At 36.7% G+C, this 19,982-nt stretch overlaps 2 protein-coding genes across 4 annotated transcripts in view; one reads left to right on the top strand and one right to left on the bottom strand.

Moving 5' to 3' along the window:
- Window positions 1-3,905, bottom strand: part of lig3 (ligase III, DNA, ATP-dependent) — an 18,723-nt gene extending 14,818 nt beyond the window's left edge. The window contains exons 1-4 of one of the 2 annotated variants that reach the window (XM_015056210.1): window positions 3,634-3,905; window positions 2,165-2,700; window positions 1,298-1,426; window positions 178-405 (exon numbers count right to left, since the gene is read on the bottom strand). In XM_015056210.1, coding sequence (XP_014911696.1) covers window positions 178-405; window positions 1,298-1,426; window positions 2,165-2,672 — 865 coding nt within the window. In that variant the 5' untranslated portion in view covers window positions 2,673-2,700; window positions 3,634-3,905. The remainder of the gene's footprint in view (window positions 1-177; window positions 406-1,297; window positions 1,427-2,164; window positions 2,701-3,633) is intronic. The other variant, XM_015056211.1, reaches the window with a different exon arrangement.
- Window positions 3,906-5,421: 1,516 nt separating this feature from the next.
- tmem248 (transmembrane protein 248) lies at window positions 5,422-19,447 on the top strand. Of its 2 annotated transcripts, none has more exons than XM_015056207.1 (7): window positions 5,422-5,791; window positions 8,530-8,688; window positions 9,402-9,690; window positions 12,603-12,753; window positions 14,850-15,033; window positions 16,145-16,326; window positions 18,073-19,447. In XM_015056207.1, exons 1-7 carry the CDS (start codon window positions 5,789-5,791, stop codon window positions 18,128-18,130), a joined length of 1,026 nt encoding a protein of 341 aa, XP_014911693.1. In that variant the 5' UTR covers window positions 5,422-5,788; the 3' UTR covers window positions 18,131-19,447. The 2 variants fall into 2 exon arrangements, with proteins under 2 accessions (XP_014911693.1, XP_014911695.1); XM_015056209.1 differs by having other exon boundaries at window positions 5,424-5,791; window positions 16,145-16,288.
- The last annotated feature ends 535 nt before the right edge of the window (window positions 19,448-19,982 follow it).

The raw sequence follows: 19,982 nt of genomic DNA, 5'->3' as shown, positions 1-19,982 counted from the left end.
CTTGAACCTGTTCTTTTACCACCGCGGAAAAAAACACCTGGAAGTATTATGGTTTAAAAAAAAAAAAAAAAAAAAAAAAAAAAAAAAAAAAAAAAAAAACACAAACAGGGTAAAAATCTCACAATATAAGCAAACACAAAAAAAAACAAAAAACAGTAAACTAAATTTAAGGCCAACCTCCTCCTGTGCCCTTCTTCAGGAACTTCTCTATAATCTGTGTCTTGCTGTTGTAGCTGTTGTTTTCAGCCACCATTGCGCAGAGTTTGCGAAACTCCCTGAAGAGGCAGTCTTTGTGCTGGGCATCACAGAGCTGAGTGGACAGGGCGCTGCTGGAGCCGGCTTTGGCCGCCGGGGACGCCGACAGTCCGGGGCTGCTGGAGCTACCGGAGCTGCCAGCCTTCGCAGCTGATGACAGAATGAAGCGGAGCGGTAAAAAAAAAAAGAAAGAAAGAAAGACAGAAACCACATTTTTACACTTTCTAACTCTGACAAATCTGCCAGTTCTACTCCCTGTGTGGTTTTAGCTCTGAAGTTATGGCCAAAGTTTCAAAATTGAAAGGAATCATGTTATCAATCTAATTGTACCAACAGGAAAAAAAAGAATCAAACACGAAACACAATCAGTGTTGCCAGATCTCGCGAGAGAAACAAGCAACCAGCTCTATGAAATCAAGCCCCAAAAAAATCTAAACTGGCAACCACGCAAATCCAAAAGATTTTACAGTGGTTTTACATTTTTCTGAAAAAAGTCAAACCCAAATAACAATCTTCACATTCAAAAGGAAACCCCCCAAAAAAACAACTTAACTCAATACATTTGCAATTGACTTTCAGAAAAAGAAAACAAACAAGACCAAAGTTGCTTTTAATAAAGCCAACTTGGCAATACTGAACACAATATCTGCTTATTCGTGGGCATGATAAGGGTGGAGTCATGTGTTTTCAATTTCACATTGATTGAAAAGTACAAAAGAAATGGATTTGGATCCGACTGGTTCTGGTCCATTTAGGCGGCCAACAGGATTCAGGGAAAATCCGCAGCTGCTTCGTACCTGAAGCCCCTGGTGGCCAGTTCATGTCTAAACCATTTGTGTGAAAGTAATTTCAAACTTAATGCTGTTTGTTTAACTTTCACAAAGTTTTAATTCTGTTTTAACTAAAACTTTGCATTTCTGTGATTTTGTTTACAGCAAACTCCAAGTATTTCCTCTAAACCGCATCATCAAAATATAATTTCAGGTAAGGGCAGCACTGAAAGACACTTTAGTTATGTTAATCCAGGGTGAATGCATTTTACCTGTGAAGCCAGAAAACTTCCTCGGAGCATTGACAGAAGGGTCAGCAGGGGGCGCCATGAGCTGACCAGTGGTGTTCAACTTGGCCTGGACCTTCTTTTTAGGACTAGCATTGACTTTGGCCATCAGGTCTACAAAACAAGAGGTTTGACAAGTTAAAAATAAAAAAAATAAAAAAAAGACTCAAGCATTAAATTTTGATTAAGCGAATAACTTCTAAATGCATTCATAAATGTTTTGATTCTCAGTCATTTCACCTCAACCTTAAAGGATGTTATGAAGCCAAACTTTTTTTTTTTCCTACCAAAAGGTTAAGAAGTTGACCTTCACGCCAAGTGTTATTGATACACCTGCTGATTTACCAGGTAAGATGGCAAATCTTGAACTAGCAACATTTAAAGATTCATAATGGAAAAAAAGTCAGTGGTTTAACAAGGTTGCTCAAATTTAAGGTTTTTAAAGACCATTATGAATATAATGTAAGACCTATATCCCAGCAGAGATGTACAAAAGAAATGCAGGAGGCAAAACGTTTAAATTTCTGCCATCTTTTATTGACGGCAGCAGATTTGTGCTTCTCACATTGCTAATGACTCTTTAGCTAGCTAGTAAGTATAAATGGCTTGCTACTGCTAGCCTTAATCGCTCTGAGTAATAAGACATACTGAGTGAAAATGTCTGTACATAATGCAATCTTTTGCGTTTTGCCTGTTTAACCTATATAGAATGAGATTTTCATTAACTTAAGGTCAATTTACATTTTCTCTGGCGAATAAGATATTTTAAGGCCTTAATTTTAGATAAATGAATTGAACACCATGTTTAGATTTAGATTAAGCAGTAGGTGATTTATCGGCTCTCTGCTGCACCTGAAACATGTTTATTAATGAGCTCTTTGTCCTCGTCCTGCAGCTCCTCCCAGCCCTCCAGCTCCGTCAGGTCCTCGATCTTCTTCGTCGTGGCTCTGGCCCTCTCCAGCTTCTCAAATATGCACTTCACGTGATACCACTCCTTCATTTCGCCAGCAGACTCGCTGAAAGGGTTTGGCACGATTTTCCCTATGCGCACGATGCCCTTCTGGATTTTGTCCTTGCATTTCTTGCACCCCGCCGTGCCACGTTTGGCATATTCCACAAGGAAGCGTTGTTCCGACATATCTGGCCACTCAGAAAAGCACCGGCAAATCGAAGTCCAGGGAGCGTGTCTTTTTTGAAGATGGTGTTTATGGGAAGCTAAGGATTTTCGCTGATCAGAGGTAGATGAAATTAGAAATGTTCTGCAAAACGTTGAAGGTTGTTTACATCGGATTAGTGTACCAAAAGGTTGTCGGCCCACACAGACAGTCTTCTGAACCAAGAAAATTAGATGTCTCTGCATGTAGTTGTGACTCTGGGGAAGTTGGAGCCTAAACCAGAAAAAAACAAAAAGTTACAGAAGAGAATCATTTTGATCCGTTTCTAATCAAACATGAGCAAGAACCAGATGCAAACTGAAAGTAGCTGGAAGAAACAAAACAAATGAAAGGTGGTTTATCAACAAGTTGAAAAGAACAAATACCCAATAATCAGAGGATGCAGTTATATTTGAGGCTGTGTATAACCTTTCACCCTCAAAGAATTAACGAAAAATTCATAAATTAAAACTTGTGCACTCAATTCAAGTCTTCAAAAGTCATCATTTCTTTTTTCTTTTCTTTTTTGAAAAGATTTAACTTAATTTTTTTAAACATTTTTTCACCACTGCTGAAAACAAAACTCTGTAAAGTTTACTGCTGTCTTAAAACAAAACTGGTTCATCTCTTAAATTTGGATGTCAGTTTATTGACAAAGGATTCAGTATCCTTTACAAATACACATTCCTCTGAAAACTTTAAGAGTAGGAAAAAGCTGCCAAACTCCACAGAAGAAAGTTGGTTTAAACATTTGATATACTGTTTGCAATGTACCTCATATATTTTAACTGAATTGTCTTTTGTTATGAAGATTTAATTTATGAAACTTGTATTTATTTTTCAATCTTTCGCTGTTTTGACTGAAATCTTAGTATTTCACTTGCACAGAAATTCAGCATAAGTAACATTAGTATTCCTAGTGATGAATCTTAGGCAGTGTAGCTATCCAATTTAATGTATTTTTTGGTCACGGTCTTTTATTTTGTAAGCGAAAACTTTAATAATCATAAAAGTAAGCTGAATGCTACAAAGACAACTGGAAGTTAGCATTAGCCAGACACTGTCCTGTACTGGCTACAACTGACGTGACAAAATAAAGAAAACATTGCATTGTTGAACATTATCTAAAATTTAGCCGATAATTACACTAGAATGCTTTTACTGTACCGTGTAGAAGATGCGTAAAAGGAGATGATACAACTGAATCTGCTACCTCCTCATTGTTATTTAGCAACCAGCTAGCTGCCCCGTGTCAGTCGTGTATTTAGACCTACTATATAGTTGTTAGTACTTCCGGTTTGCATTTGCAAAATAAAAGCTGTTCATGAACTTAAAATAAGATATCGTATATTATGTGAAATCTTATTTCACATACCGCTGTGACATGAGATGTTATGTTATGTATGTTAAAATTATGCTACGTATACAAAATAAATTCTCCCAAGATTATACAATCAATCAATCAATCAATCAAATTTTATTTGTATAGCACATTTCAGCAGCAAGGCATTTCAAAGTGCTCTACATAATTAAAAGAAAAACAGCATGTGAGAGAGTTTAAAAAAAAATCATTAAAACGCAAACAGTGAGAAAGAGAAATAAAAAGCTGTCTCCAACCCTTTTGACTTTAGTCAAACGTCGTTTGACAAGGACTTTAACCTCTCGGACTTTAGTCAAAACGTCGTTTGACAAGGACTTTAACCTCTCGGACTTTATTCAAAACGTCGTTTGACAAGGACTTTAACCTCTAGGACTTTAGTCAAAACGCCGTTTGACAAGGACTTTAACCTCTCGGACTTTAGTCAAAACGTCGTTTGACAAGGACTGAAAAACCGCGCAGACAATGAGTGTCACTGTGTTTGTGCCAAGCCACTATCATCCGATAACTCCCAGTGTGACGTTCATTAGCTTGATGCAACACAAATTAACTGCTAGCTACAAGCTGCACTGCAGACCGTAGTGTGGCAGAACGGACGCATACCGCCCTCTGCTGTAGCGGAGGAAATAATGGTTAAGGCTGAAACAGTAAACCTAAGTAGAAACCAAAAACTGATCAGCCTGGTTGTTTAAAATGTCGGCAAAGTGTTGATGTAAATCTCATTTCAAAAATAATATAACATTAAGACAACATTTCAGTTGCAGCAAGTAGTTTAAACTGTTTCGATACAGGCTCTGACATAATACAAATACAGAGGGATAATGAACAGAATGCTAATTTTCTTATTTAATTCATATGTTAATTATTGCATTTCCCATCCATGCATTTTGTGAGTTATGCTATTCTCTGAAAATAAAAGGTCGATATTCTGAGTTATTTGCTTCTTTTGAAAAACAAAACCCCTTTTGCTTTGTCGTTTTGACAAAGTTAGACATCTAATGTTTTGTTGCTCAAGAGTAAACTGTTTTGGTCAAGTTTATACATCAAAATGGCAGAAATACGTTATTTACAATGAAAATTGAATATGGTGTGGAAAAAGAAAAATGAATGCACATTCACCCACATTCACCCCCCCCGCAAAGATTCTTTATTAGATTCAAATCAGAACTTCAAATAACATTGCTTAGACAGAAGAAACATTTTATTACTTAAAACCTAATTTTACCAGGGTATATTTACGATATAAATACTGCGCTGGTCTCCATACATATTTATGTTTGAAAAAAGGTGATTATTATTGCGTTGCTTTCAAAGAGTCTCGGGAATCAGAGATGGTAAAACAGAAAATGGACTTTAAATTTATCAAATGATGCTACAGAAAATATATAAACTCAACAAAACCAGAAAAAGTCAAACTAAAAAAACAGCACAAAAATACACAGCAGCCTGTGTGTCCCTTTCCCGGTGACTTTAAGGTTTCCCACGGTAACTTAACGCAACTACAGCCCCCAGCCATTTGTAAACACGCTAAATGCGTTATTGCTACGTAAATTCCATACTCCATTCTGTCCTCTACAGTCAACCGTAAATTTTCGAGCGTACATCTTGCGGGAATAACAAGACCGCGACGCTTCTCCCTACGCAAAGCGAGGACGCGCGGATCAGATGTCGGCAGGAAGATGTTGACGTTATTCCAAACCTAAAGATGAATATTTGTTTCTCTGTCGAGTCACGGAAATATTAAAGGCGAAGAATGGGAAGCAGTATATGCGTTGTCTCGTATGCTGAAAGCTTGGAGCGCAGACTTTTGTTTCTCGGCGATAAATTTAGAGGAGACTAGCTGCGTTGCAGCAACCTAGCTAGCCACATCGCAGCCCTTTTTGTGGCCCTCAGCGCTCCCTCCCAGCTACACCTAGCATCCCGTCGCTTGCACAACAAGGAAAAATGGTGAGTGGCGAGCTTTTTATCTAACTTTTATCACGTACGACATTTTCTGGAGCCTAGTTTGGTCCTTGCAGCAACGCCGATAGCTAGTTTAACCCGACAATTGCTTAACGAAACTAGCTAAACATGGTTCTTAATTAATATTTAAACCTGGGTAACAGTGTCATTTTTGTCTTAGCCAATAGATGAGAAGATCGTGTTCTCTTTTTATCTGTAACACTAGACATGCGAGGCTTATTAATTAGCCTATTGCCTTGCTTTCTATATTCATATATTCCCTTGCTTTCAAATTTGAATTAGTATTTACCCCAAAGGGAAATCTCATATTATCTAAGTATATTCAGAAAGTGGTTGTGGGTGGTGATGCTGTAGCAGTCGGTCTTCCAACGAACCTAAAGAGGCCTCTGACTGACAGCTGTTGCTGTATGACAGTCTGGTGACTCTGATGAAATGACACACATCTATGAAAACAAATGGGTTAAACTGGATTTCATTTAGTTGGATACGCATGTTGTGCCTGTCACAACAACAAATTTTGCTATATGATAAATTGTCCCTCAAATATTTTGTGATAAATGATAATATTGTCACATTGACAATACTGGGATGGTTAAGGGAGGGAGACGGAGTAATTAGCATTTTTAATGTATTTATTGTTAAGTTCTTTTATTAGACCACTTTTAATGTGTGTGGATGTGAATTAATGTGTGAGCAACAGACAATCTTAATTTCCCTATGGGATTAATAAAGTTTGTACCTTACCTTACCTTACCTTGAGACAATTTCCAACTAATATATTGATTATATTAGTATTCCCACTCAAAGATAAATAAAACTTACATTTCTAAAGGATATTTAACACTGGACCTGAGGAAACATTTTAAATATCCAAACTATAAAAACATTCAAAACAGTAATTAAAACAGATTATGAAGTCTGTCTAACTAAAATTGTATTTCAAAAAAATATTGGCTTATTCAGCTTAGATAGCTTTGATTTCATAACTTTGCACTACTTTGTTTTGCTCTATCACATAAAATCCCAATTAAATACAGTGAAGTTTGAGGTCATAGTTTGGCAACATGTAGAAATGTTCAAGAGGGTGTGAATACTTTGCTAAGCACTTTCCATGAATTATGGCTTCATTTAAAGGTTTTGTTCCTGACCTGTGCTCCGTCTAAACAGTTTTTCCAACCAGCCGTTGATAAATGTGTGCAGCAGTGAATGGAGCTGCTGGTTTTGTTCTCTCCTGTGTTTGTGTATGCTATGCTTTACTTATCTGTTACCATGGAGATACCAGTCCTGTCATCGTTATTGTGAAATATGAGCCACATATAAACATGGGCATTAACTTGCATTTGTTGCTCAGGTCTGCAAATCAAATGCTGCTCCTTGTTTTATCATAACTGGGGCAGTTTTTAAGCTAAATAATATAAGAATGCACTGATGCATTTATATTACTGTTAAGACTGATACCTGATATATTTAACTGCATTCTAATTTTTTCCTACCTTTGGAACACAGTGAACAAACACAAACAGCAAAAAGATGGAAATAAGTATCAGTTGGTAGTATCTGCCCCGTTTTACTTATCAGACCAGTACGTACCGATATGTTAAAAAAATCACCAGTATTGGCCGATGCTGACATTTATAGCAATAATATTGTGCATCTATTATAATGTATACCTTCCTGGATTGAAATCTTGTGATTATTACTTCAAATCTACAATGTCGTATTAGAGTCAATGGAGGTAGAAAAAAAAGAGTAATTTTTCACCAAAAACTCTGAAATTCTAGAAAAACTTGGTGATTCCTGAGTTTCAAAAGTTTACAATTTCCTACTTTTGAAACTTAGACATTTCCATGTTTTTTGTTGTTGTTGTTGTTGTTGTTGTTGTTGTTTTGTTTTTTTTAAGGTTCCCAGTTTTCTACCTTTCAAACTAGGAAATGTCCTTGTTTTTTCTGGATAATTTCTGAGCTTATGTTCTTTTTTTCTATCTGGAATGGCTCTAATATGCCATCATACAAACCTTTTGTTGACAGTCCATATAGTATTTAACCTACAAATGTTTACATACAAATATGAAAAAGAAAAAAAGAAAATTGTCTAAAAAGGGAAGCTAATGCTGGCACAAGATGGTAATATTATCGTTTCTGGCTTTGTAGTTGCATAAAATAAAGTAGAAAATATGAGTAACATAGTTAATTGCAGTTTTAGGTTGTGTTATTGATTCTCCTTGCTGATAATGTGTGGTTTATAGCAAAGCCACATTGAAGAGGCAGAGCTCTGCTATGCTAATTGTTCTCCTTCCATGGAACAATAAAGCTGGAGTGGTAACTTGTCAAAGCAGACTCTTTATTTTTTTAGTGTTATATAGAAACATTAAAACCATTTATCAAAAATGAGTCATTGTTTTAGTTTCTGCCAGGAAGTGTCTCTGTGGCTGTAACTGTGATTGATCTTTCTCTAGTAAAAGGATGTGATGATGAATAGAAAGCAGCTCACTGGGAAAAAAGTTTCTGAATTAATGAGGCAGAGATGCAGCTCAGTGAAAAAGTGTTTGATCCCCAATTAATTGATGAATTGTCAGAATAATTGATTAACAAAATAATTTCTTGTTGCACCCTGATCAAATCACCTTCATGCCATTAATACAGTCCAGTGACCTCCAACTGGTCGACACCTTTTAATATGTTGGGTATGAAATGTTTCTATTTTTTTTTTTTTTTTTTTTTTTGGTTTTCCTGTTAAATCCCATAGAAAACCTAAGAGGCTACATCACCAACCGTCCACCTCTGGTCATTTTCATGATCAGTGTCAGTGCGGTGGCCATCGCCTTCCTGACCATCGGTTATTTCTTCAAGATTAAGGAGATAAAGTCTCCAGAGCTCACAGAGGTACGACAAATCCACATCACTCTTTAAAAAACAGTTTCCATTTAATTATCGTAAATGTTTCTCTCCAAGTTGCTCATTTTAGGAGGATAATTAGAGTGAAGTGTATGAAACCTTCAGGGTCTGTACAGGTGCTTGAAATTGTTGAAAATACTTGAATTTCTGTTAGGTGACTTTTTTTCCCAAGCTTTTCTTACAATTAGGTGTTTTCAAAGTTTGGAAAGTGCTTGATCGCTGTATAAAGTCTTGCGTTATTCCAAATATAACATTTTATTTTAGATTTTTTTTCTCCCTGCCTGCTCCAGAATGTAAAATACTATCACATGACATTATTAACAACAGTGGTAAATGATGTCATTTAATAGTGAATTGAGACTGTTTGCTTTACTTTATTTGTATATTTTTTATATCTCCAAACTGGACCTGGAGATGTTAGAAAACTTACTTTGAAATGCTTAAAGTGCTTGAATTTTTTAGTTTAATGGGGAAAATGGACGAACTCTGATCTTTGCTTCATTGACTTTGTAAATGTGTAAAGCTGTAATTGCAGACTGCATAAAGTGAAAGCAAACTCTGATGTTGTGCTGTTCTGTGTCTGAACACCCTGAGCAGAAGCTGCATGAAGGATTTGCATTTCAGTGTAGGCAGGATGCAAATCTCAACAACTCGGTGCAGAAAACCTCAATTAGTTTAATAAGTTTAGATTTGTGCCTCAGGACTGGAACACGTTCCTGTTGCGCTTCAACGACCTGGACTTCTGCGTGTCGGAGAACGAGACGATAAAGCACGGCCTGAACGAGTCGACCACCCCGGAGAGCCTGGTGGTGACCAGCGGCCAGGCCCGCTCCAGCACACAGCCCCCCCTGCTGTTGGAGGACTCGGGTCCCATCAACATCTCCGTCTCCATCACCCTCACGCTGGACCCTGTGCGGCCGTTTGGAGGCTACTCCCGCAACATCACCCACCTGTACGCCACAGTGCTGGGGCAGCAGGTCGGCCTGTCAGGTGGGTGTGCAGCTAGATGGATGGAATTCATTCCTTCTGTCTGGGTTTGCCAGGTGACTTTATTTGAATGTAGCGAACCAACAATAGCTGCATTTCCATTGACCTAGTTGCACAATTTGACATGGAAAATAAAATTGCTTAATGGAAACGCCAATTTAAAAAAACGTTTCTGAACTAGTATGAGATGGTTTTTTGGCTGTATCAGAATTAGTGTATTTTGCAAAACTGCAATGAAATCACTTTTTTTTCATCACACGAGTCATGTGATCAACAACTGGACGTTCACACTGGAGCAAACCACAAAGATGACGACAGGAAGGAAGTGGAAGGATGATGGTGTGGAATGTTTTAAATCTCTTATCGCGTTAACAAAAGTGATTTTCTTCCATTTCTTATTTAATGGAAACACCGCAATTTGAAATTGTGTTTCTTTGACATTGGTGGAATATCAACATAGTTTTATGCACATTCTATACTTACACTTTGTGCTACTGCAGCATTGTGTAGTGGTGACACAATGCTGTCTATTTGTGGTCCATTTCCCAATAGGGAAGCGTCGATCTACCGATATCAGAGGTTTAGAACCGGCCGATACGATCTGTATAGAAAAACAGCTGAATTGACTTAAAATGTTTAAATTTCTAAATGCATAGATATACTGAGTAACAACTTTGTTTGATAAACCTGCACTAACACAGCACACTCAAATGCACCAATTGCTTTACAAGCTTGGTCAAACAACACAAGTTTAATTTGTTCAGTCAGTGCATACAAGTAATGTTAAATTACTTGTATGTAATAATTAAAACATAATTAAAACAACCAATGTTAAATAAATAATAAAGAAACAACAGGTTGGCTACTTTGGTCAAACATGTAAAAATAAAGAGCAACAAACCTTCTTTCAAATGGTTCAGAAAGTATACTTAGGAATTCTAAATATAATGTAAAATAAATAATAAAGCATGACATCACTCAGAGCACAAAGCATAGAATTAGAACAGATCTGCACTTCCGGATCTGGCACATTGTCACTGACATCTGATCTAGATTTTGTTTCTATTTCAGGATATTAATATCTGATTGGTTCACTTCTAGTTGCTGCTGTAGAGTTTTACTTTTAAGGTCTTGAAAGTTTCTCAGGCAGCATATGTATGTTTTTATGGTCAGGAATCAAACAGGAGCTTGAAATCTTTGAAAATCCTTGAATTTCAAGATTTGGAAAGTGCTTGATATTCAAAATTATAATAATGTCCAGTCTAAATTTGGAAAACGATACTTACAATTGAAACCAAATGTTTAAAGAAAAAAAAAATGCCAACACATTTTTTTCACCATCTTAAGGTAAATCAGACTAAACTGTTTTTTGTCTTAGGTCAGTTAGAGTTACCAAAATAGTTCCTATTTGCTAAATATCAGAAATCTTAGCAATAATATTTTTTAGAGATTTTTTTGTGACTTTTTTGGACCAGTCAGGTATATAGGGTGTGTGTGAAAGACATTTCAAAACATACATTTTTATTTTATTTTTTGCCTTGTCCCTGCTGTAGGATGTAAAATACCAGCACAAGATATTAATAAATTATATAACGTAATGAATTTAAACTTCATCTTTAGTTCATTTATATTATTTTTATCTACAAAGTGTGGTGCTGGAAAAGTTTCAAAGCTTACACTGAAATTCCTTGAAAAGTTCTTGAATTTTACTGTGGGAAAAGTGTACAAACCTGGTACGATACCTGAGTGAGTGTTTTCACAACTTTTTTGTTTCTTCGGTTTTCTCTGCTCACGGCTCATCACAGCAAAATACTTTAATACTATGCCCAGGCAGACCTTTTTACTGAGCCTGGTGTATGTAAACTTCTGGTTTCAACTGTAGCTGAATGATTTGGCTTTATCATCTAAAACTTGTGTTTTAAAACGGATAACCATTGCCACTGTGAGTGCAAATATTTAGCGTCGGTGTGGATTTAATCTAACATCAACAGGATGAGCCTGCTCTGATGAAGGTGTTTTTCCTGGGAAAGGTCAACCTGCTCTCTCTCTTATCAAGTTTAAAACTGATTTAAATGTCACGCACACTCAGAGTCAAACACATTTTGCAAGCATGTAGATAAAATCCGCTGTGGGAAAGTGAAGGAATGTGGGAAAATGTAGCATCTGCATGCAGAAACTTGACCATGGAACTGAAACCCTGGAGGTGAAGCAGACTGCAGAGTTTCTGCTGCGGCTGCATCAAGCCACAGTTTGAAGACATCAGATCGAAACTGTTACTTTCTGGCTTTTCTATTTGTTTGGGGTTATTGTTCCACCGGAAGGGGAACCGCCAATCTTTTCTGGAGAATTGTTCAGGTTATCATCCAGTTTTGGTCTTTATTTAGCTCCATCCATGTTGTCAATCCACACAGTGATACCGCCGCTACCATGCTTCCTGTGAGAATAGGTTGGTTTTTATAGATTTTGATGACTGTCTGGTGGGTTCCCGGGTATTTATGGTGCTGTTTATTCTCTAACAAATCTTCTGATTTATGAACCGTAATTTAACTTAAAAAGCTTGGCAGGTTATAAATTACTTCTCAGTCGCTGCTCCATGGTCTCCATCTAATTTTCCTTTCAATCCTCTGTCATATCCTGTAGTCCACCTGATAATCTTCTTAAGTCCTTTTTCCATTAAATAAATCTTGCATAAGCCCACAAACCCAGTCTGTCATTCATTATTAAGGAAGTAGTTTAATAATATTGTTGCTGAAGCTCTCAGATTTTCTGCTTATGCAACTTGCTGCTGCATTAAAAGCAGGTAAAACATTGCCCCTGCAAACTTTTATGCAGTTTATTGATTGAGTAGTCTCCTCTGCACTTAATCAACATGTTGGCATTTAAAGAACGCTCTGCTGTGGTGTCTGTGATTTCAGGCCGGGAAGCCCATGAAGAAATAAACATCACGTTCACTCTGCCTGTGTCCTGGAACTCAGATGACTGCGTGCTGCACGGCCACTGTGAGCAGGTGGTGTTCAGCACGTGCATGACCATCACAGCAGCCAGCAATATCTTCCCAGTCACAGTGTGAGTTGGACGGTTTCCCACAGTTTGCTGTTAGCCTCTCCTCTATGTGTAGAAAAAAATGCTTGTATTTCCAGATTCTTTTCTATTAAATAAATCAGAAGTTAAATATGCTATCCATAAATTTCTACGTCACACCTTCCGTTTAAAGAGACAGTGTAATGTGAAATCAACTTTGAGTTTAAATCATTTTATCATTACTATGTTATTCCCTTATCAAAAGCATACCTGGAGTGTTGCCTACTTTCATGCATTTTTGAGAAATCCTTGAATCTCCATAGCAACCACTCAGCTCTGCAAAACGTCTGGGTGGATCTAGCCCCGCCTTCGAGACGCAGCTCCTCCCCAGAACTGCAGATTTCCAAACTTCCGCCTCACAGAGCGCAACTCCCCCACAAAGCTCCTTCAGACTAGCCAGCAGTATTTAGCAAACACCAGGTGGAACTGCGTATCCGCTGAGCTCATTATACAGGCTACTTCTCAGTGCAACGCTGGTAAAAGCATTGTTAAAGTATCAATAGAGGAGCCATGTTTGGTGACTTCATGAAGTCATCACAACATGAAGTCATATGTGGAGTTTCAGAAAGAGCAGGAGTTTTTAAAGAGACAGGCCCAGTTTCAAGATGTTAAATTGCGACGTAAAATTTATTTTAAGTCATATTTAATATATAGCATTTTCATAACAACTGAAGGTATCATTGTTACTTTACTGAATTAGCATTTTTAGAATTTATCTGAAAAAAATTATTTAGGGGAAGCTAAGAGTGTTGAATGTTTTCAAAGTTAACAAAAGCTAAAGCGCTAATCAAAAAATTAGCCTAGCTAACTACAACTAAGTTGGATTAGACGACACTGAACACCAAATTCTGTAGAAGCTTTTATTTACTTTAACTTTCAATTCAAGTCAACTTACAGAATAAATTACTGAAATAAAAGACAGTTTTTTGTTTGTTTGTAATTTTCTTAAAGAAAAAAAAGTGAGAAAATTAAAATTGGATTTGGTATTAAAACAAATCTGAGACTTTATTTTTAAGCTGACCATACTATGAGTCACAAGTCATTAGGTTGGGGGTCCTGAGATCCTCTTTAGAAACTAAAGTATAAAACTGATCTCGTTGAGGCATATTCATGCTATAACTGCAGGGTTTACAGATTTATTAAAGGAACATTTAAAAGCTCCGTGAATCTCTTCTGCTGTTATTTTATGGGTTTGTTTCTGAAAAGTTTGCATCATGTTTTTGCCTCTATCCATCCCTGAGAGTAGGATAAAACCCCAGGGTTGCTGTTTCACTCTTTTACCCCACATAAGAGCTCCTCTGTGATTTGCCAACAGCTTATGTAGTCGTGGTGTTTGATCTCGTCAACAATTCAACACCTGCAAATCTTTCTGCTTTAATCCGTCCTTCTGCACAGTGAACTGTTACAGCTTTAGTTTGAAATGTGAGAGGGAACCTGCGTCAGACGTAGTATCAGATATGCTGCTGTAAATTTGCAGAAGCAAAAAACAAACAATTATAGATAAGTAAATAAAAATAATAATAAAAAAATTGTAAAAACATGCTCCAGGTTGTTAGAAAACCTCAGGGATGTGATGTAGCTTTCTGCAATTAAACAGTAACTGTAGAAACAAACATAAATAAATACATAAATAAAGGTACAAAAATATTGTGGTTTAGAGTTTATCAGCTTTATTCTGATGTCAGGTGGTGTTTTATTCTTAGAGTTGAATACTTAAAGTAGATTATTATTTTTTCAGTTTCACTTTTAGTCATTTAAGAGAAACATATTTGTTAAAATCTGTTCATTGGTCCAGCTTCTCCTGCCCTGCAAGCTGCTTATTATCCACTGAATGAACTGCAGTATGAGAATAAAGTATGCCTGGAATCTGCTCCTATAAAAATTTTAATAAAAATAATGTTTGAAACAAAAAAGTGTTCCTGGAATCTACTTAGACTTCCCAGTTTTTCCTACTTACTCTTCCTTCAGTTCCTTTTTAAAACAACTTGATTCATTGATGCCAAGTCAATATTTCATTTTGAAATGGTTGCTTCAAAAGTCAACAAATCACTTGATTGTGTGTTTTGTGTTTCCCTGTGCAGGCAGCCGCCGCACTGCGTCCCAGAGACGTACACCAACGCTACATCCTGGTACAAGGTGTTCACCACAGTCCGTGACTCAGACACCAAGTACAGTCAGGACTACAATCCCTTCTGGTGTTACAAAGGAGCTATTGGCAAAGTGTATCATGCACTCAACCCCAAACTCACCGTCATTGTCCCAGATGTGAGTTCCAGGTTTCCATTTTCAAGAAGCTCAAAAAATGTTGTTTTACTTTCTTTTAAGTTGACTATTAAAAAAAAGAAATATTAAAATCTCACATGCCTTTTACTTCAGGAGTGACAGAAGAGGAAGGCTGGTTTGCCTCCTTAACATTTACACAGACTAAACTAGGTTTGTCTCTTGGAGAGGTAAATAAGCTGTTGGAAGTCTACCAGACAGGGAGAGAGGTTTTTGATTGCATCACATTTTTTTTATTTCCTGGCACCAGCTGACCTTGCACCATCAGCAGCAGTGTGAAAAAGCCTGCAAAAAGCTGCTAAAATGACAGAAATTCACTGTAAAATCTCCCATCATTACTCGTTTTTCTCTCGCTGCTCTGAAAGCCGAGAAAAGCACAGACTTTAGCCGCCAGGATTTATTCAACTTCACAGCTGCGATCCTGGTGATCCTGCTGTCCTGGTCAACAGTTCAAGCTTTTCCATTTTGCTCACTGGTCAACAGAAACTGGTTCATATTGAGTTTTATTATGGAGTTACTTCTATTTTAGTGTCTATGATGATTTGGATTCCTAAAGTATGGTTGATAAATTGAATAACTCAGATTTAAACTTTTCAGATGTTTAAATATTTATTGGATTTTTTTGGAAATCCAATAAATATTTGATGCCAATATTTGGAAATTACAGGATAGCTTCTTATGAGGTCGTACTGGGATATATTTAGAAAATTAGGGAAAAAAACCTAACCTCAGACAAACCTGAAATAGAAGATTTAAATCTTTCAACTTCATATCTTTGTCTACATGTTAGAAGGTGAGCAGATTAGAAGAATGAATAGATGACGAGCGGATGGATGGATGGATAGATGGATGGTTAGTTGAACTTGTTTATCCTTGCAGGCAGCTGTGGGTCATTATTTTTATTTGACCAGGAAAATTCCAATCCCAATTAAAAATGTCTTTTACATCAAGTCGGCATGCAGTATTATAAATGTACTGTTTCCTAAAGGGGGCGCTAGTAAAATATGTAGAGCTTTACCTTGTACTTATCTCCCTCAGAGGGAAATTTTAGTAATTTGATCAATGAGGGAATATTTATAAACTCTTTTCTCTCCAGGACGACCGCTCCCTCATCAACCTGCACCTGATGCACACTAGCTACTTCCTGTTTGTCATGGTCATCACTATGTTCTGCTATGCAGTCATAAAGGGACGGCCTGGCAAGGTGCGACAAACCATCCCTGACTTCTGTCCTGAGAAGGTACAACAGACACCAGCAGTGCTTTATGACCTCAACAGGTAGTTTCAGCCAAGCGTCAGCTGACCTCTGATTGGTCCTAAGACACAATCCAATCACACTGCTGCTTTTCTTCTCATTTCTTCAAACTTGCTTATACTACCCACTTTCATCTGCTATTAAAGGAGTTTAAGTGGAGGTGTTGCCTGTAGCTTTGTTGGAATGTAATGAAGAAGCTTCACTTATTAACCCCCAAAGAAAAGCTCTTCGTCTTTTTTCTTTTTCAACACTTCATAAGGTTGACACCTATAGAGAGATGAACCTTTTACCTTTACCATGTTTATCACTTTTGTTGTCGATGAGTCTCCTTTGGCAAACTGGCTGGAAGTCATAAAAGTTCATAGCAAAATAATTTCATTACAGATATAATCATTCTTTTTACATTTTCTTGCCTTCCCCTTATTCATCCTTTAAGTTCTTTCTTCTTTTTTCTTTTCCTTTTTTCCATTTTTCCTTTTTTTTGTTTTTAGCCATTTTTTTCTTTTGCCTCTTTCCACTTTTTTCTTTATTTCTTTTTCCTTTTTTTCTTTTGTCTTTTATTTAGTTTTTAATTCCTTTTTCTCTTTCCTTTTTTTCAGTTTCTCTGTTTAGAAATTTTTCTTTCCTTCATTTTTTTCTTTTTCCTCTTTTCTTTTTTTTCCTGTTTTAGTTTTTGTTTTTGTTCTGCTTTTTTGCTTTCTACCTCTTTTTTTGTTTTGCCGTTGTTAAACTTGACAGACTCTTCCAGACTTTTATCTGGATAGTTTTACTTGTTCTAGCTTCTGCTAGCCATGCTAACATCATTTTTAGGTTTGTTTTCCAGCTTAACATTGAACATTTGTTGAATTTTTCATCTTTTAACTATTAAAGACTTTGACAGCATAATTGTTGGAGATGGACTATAAACTGCAAAGCATGTCAAATATTTATTTGATGGCAGCCATGCATGCATTTTTAGATGTTTTAGTATTACATAGAGTACATTTAAGCTGCACACTGCATCACTGAAAACAATGCAGTCTCATCCCCTTTATTTTTTAATATGTAGTTAAAATAAAATTGTCCCATTGACTTTTAAGAGGAATGCAGTGTACACCCTTGAATTTAGAGTTTGACCATTTATTGTTTTATAGTCCTTTTTATTTCCTCCGAGTCTGTAGAGGTGATCCCACCATTAATGGTAAAATCTCATCGCTCTGCAGTTCATAAAATACACAACCTCTAAAAGTCTGGGATCGAGTCAAGTTTAACACTGAAGACCTTCAAAAGAAGATTAATTTCATTTCTTTTGGTTAATTAACATATTCTTCCATGACCGAACAGTTTAGTTCACAAGAGCAGTAATGGTCAAAACATATTTCTCAGGTCTACTAAAAAAGAATAAAAAGGATTTCATAAGATTGAATTTTTCTTTGTCACTATTTTGAGTGTTGATCCTTTTTTATAGATTCTGTTATTCTGTCTGACCTGTTTAAAATCGACTCTTGCATTTTTGGGAGGCAACAATAACTTTTTAGACTCTGATGGGGAAATACTCTAAATGTAAAAACACTGAAAATGGAAATACAACATTTTTCCCACTGAAAAACTCTTTTCATCACGACTGTAAATTTATAAAAATCTAATTTCTCTCACATAATTGTCTCTTAATTTTATGCTTTTCTAACACTGGATAAATCAGACCAAACTGAAAATCAAAGAAACCTCTCTGCTTCGTTTTCTGTCGAAAGCTGAACTGACTTGCATTTATTTCTTGCTTTTTTTGACAGGTGGCGCTGTCAGAGGGTTAAAAAGACAGCAGAGAGCTCTGCCAGAGGTTACCTGTAACATGGACTCAGAAACACAGAAGAAATGAAAAAAATCTACATCCCAGTTGCCTAGTGATCCCTGGAAATACATGAAGGGGTACAAACGCTCTGTGAATGCATTACTCTCGCAATGTTGGGGTTTCTCCAACCAAAGATATACAAGTGCCTGTATCTGTGGTGTAAATATTTGTTGGTTTTCTTGATTATTCTGTGCAAAAGCTCTTGTTTATTTTTGTTTGGGATTATTTAGCCCCCCTTCCCTCCATGTTCCCCATGTGCCATCCCAGGACCGCTAGATAAACACAGATGAAGGCCGGACTCAGTAACTTTACTGTGAATTTTCCCTGGAGCCGCTTTTAAACTGATCTTAAAAACTTGGTGGGTCATTTGAAATGTAGTTGAGTAGTTTGAGGTCCTCTCAGATCAAACAGCGAGGAGAATGAAAGAAGTCAGAAAAACAATTTAACTTATTTATTTTACACCTACAATCTTAAAGAAAATCTCATCCATTAATATATGGGTGGTATCCGATCAGTCCAATCATTTCTGCATATTTTGGGTTGACAAACAGATTTCACCCAGAAAGCGTCTTTGCCTTATTTTTCTCCCTCATCACCTATCTTGCTCCCATTTCGCCTCACTTTGTGTAGTTTTTAGCGGACATCTTTCCAGCTGCACCTGGAAACATAACACAGTAACATCTTGCCTTACCCGCGGTGGACCAGCTGAAATCAGACGAGACCTGACCCACCTTCATACCTTCACAGACCAATGTTTGTTTTGGATGTTTCCTGCTGATTATTAGGCCTGTTGTTGCTAAATGACTGTCTGCTTTTCTTTTTGTCTTTGTTGTTCTATTTAAAGCTCCAGTGTGTTGTGTATATAGTGACACCCGGTGGCAAAATTCAGAAATTGCAACAAAATGAACACCCAGAAACTACGAATCAGCGAAAGAATAATAATTTTTACTTATTTCTTCATTTTTCCTCTTACCCCAAAATGTCACACACTGGAACTCAATATTTAAACCATCCATCAATTATAGTTTTTGAGCCACTTGAAAGTGCAATTTCACACCAGTTGCACATCTTCAGTTTTTTTTTTTTGCATATTTGGAGCACCTTCATAATTCTGGCACATTTTGTTTTATTTTCATTGAGATCACATGTAAACTGTCTCAAATTCAATAAACTGGTCTGCATCTGTGTAAAAAATGATTATATTAACTTACTAGCTAGTGCTGTCAAAACGTAAATCCAGATTAAATCAACCGCTTGACGGCATCATTCAGAGGCGGTGGTACATTTATGTCAGGGGCTATTTAAAAAAAAAAAAAGCTCGTCAGCACTTAACAGATGTATTTCTACATAACAGTCTTGCTGACCATTTAATTGCAACCGCTTCACTGCATTAATACTACCACATATTTACCATTGGACATAAATCCTTTAGACAAAAAGGGGCGAAACCCCACAGCTGTGTGAATAAGCGTGAGTGGATTTGGGATATTTGTAGATTAAAAAGGTGGCTGTAGACTGACATTCTCTGAAATCTCCTTCATAGAGACTTTTTTTTTATAAACACCTGGAAAGATGTTCCATCATTGAGTTGGCCTCATTCTTAGATCAGTTACTGTTATTCACTATGATCCTGACATTTATTGTCAGGAAATTTGAGCTTTCTTATGTTGAGAAATGTACAAACAAATCTAAACAAAATGTGACTTATTTAGCAATGGTAAGCTGTGATTTATTTTTTTTATTTTATTTTTTTTTTTAAGCAAAATTTTCTTGTTGACCATATTGTGATCTTGAGCGTAGTGAGAAACCCCAACCCTGGATGTGATTATAATTTGACAGGTAGAAATAGTA

The sequence above is a fragment of the Poecilia latipinna genome, unplaced genomic scaffold, assembly GCF_001443285.1.
Source record: "Poecilia latipinna isolate Pla-1442-1.1 unplaced genomic scaffold, P_latipinna-1.0 Scaffold1365, whole genome shotgun sequence".
Lineage (NCBI taxonomy): Eukaryota > Metazoa > Chordata > Actinopteri > Cyprinodontiformes > Poeciliidae > Poecilia > Poecilia latipinna.
Note: the sequence above shows the minus strand (reverse complement) of the source record. Positions and strands in the feature narration are given on the sequence as shown.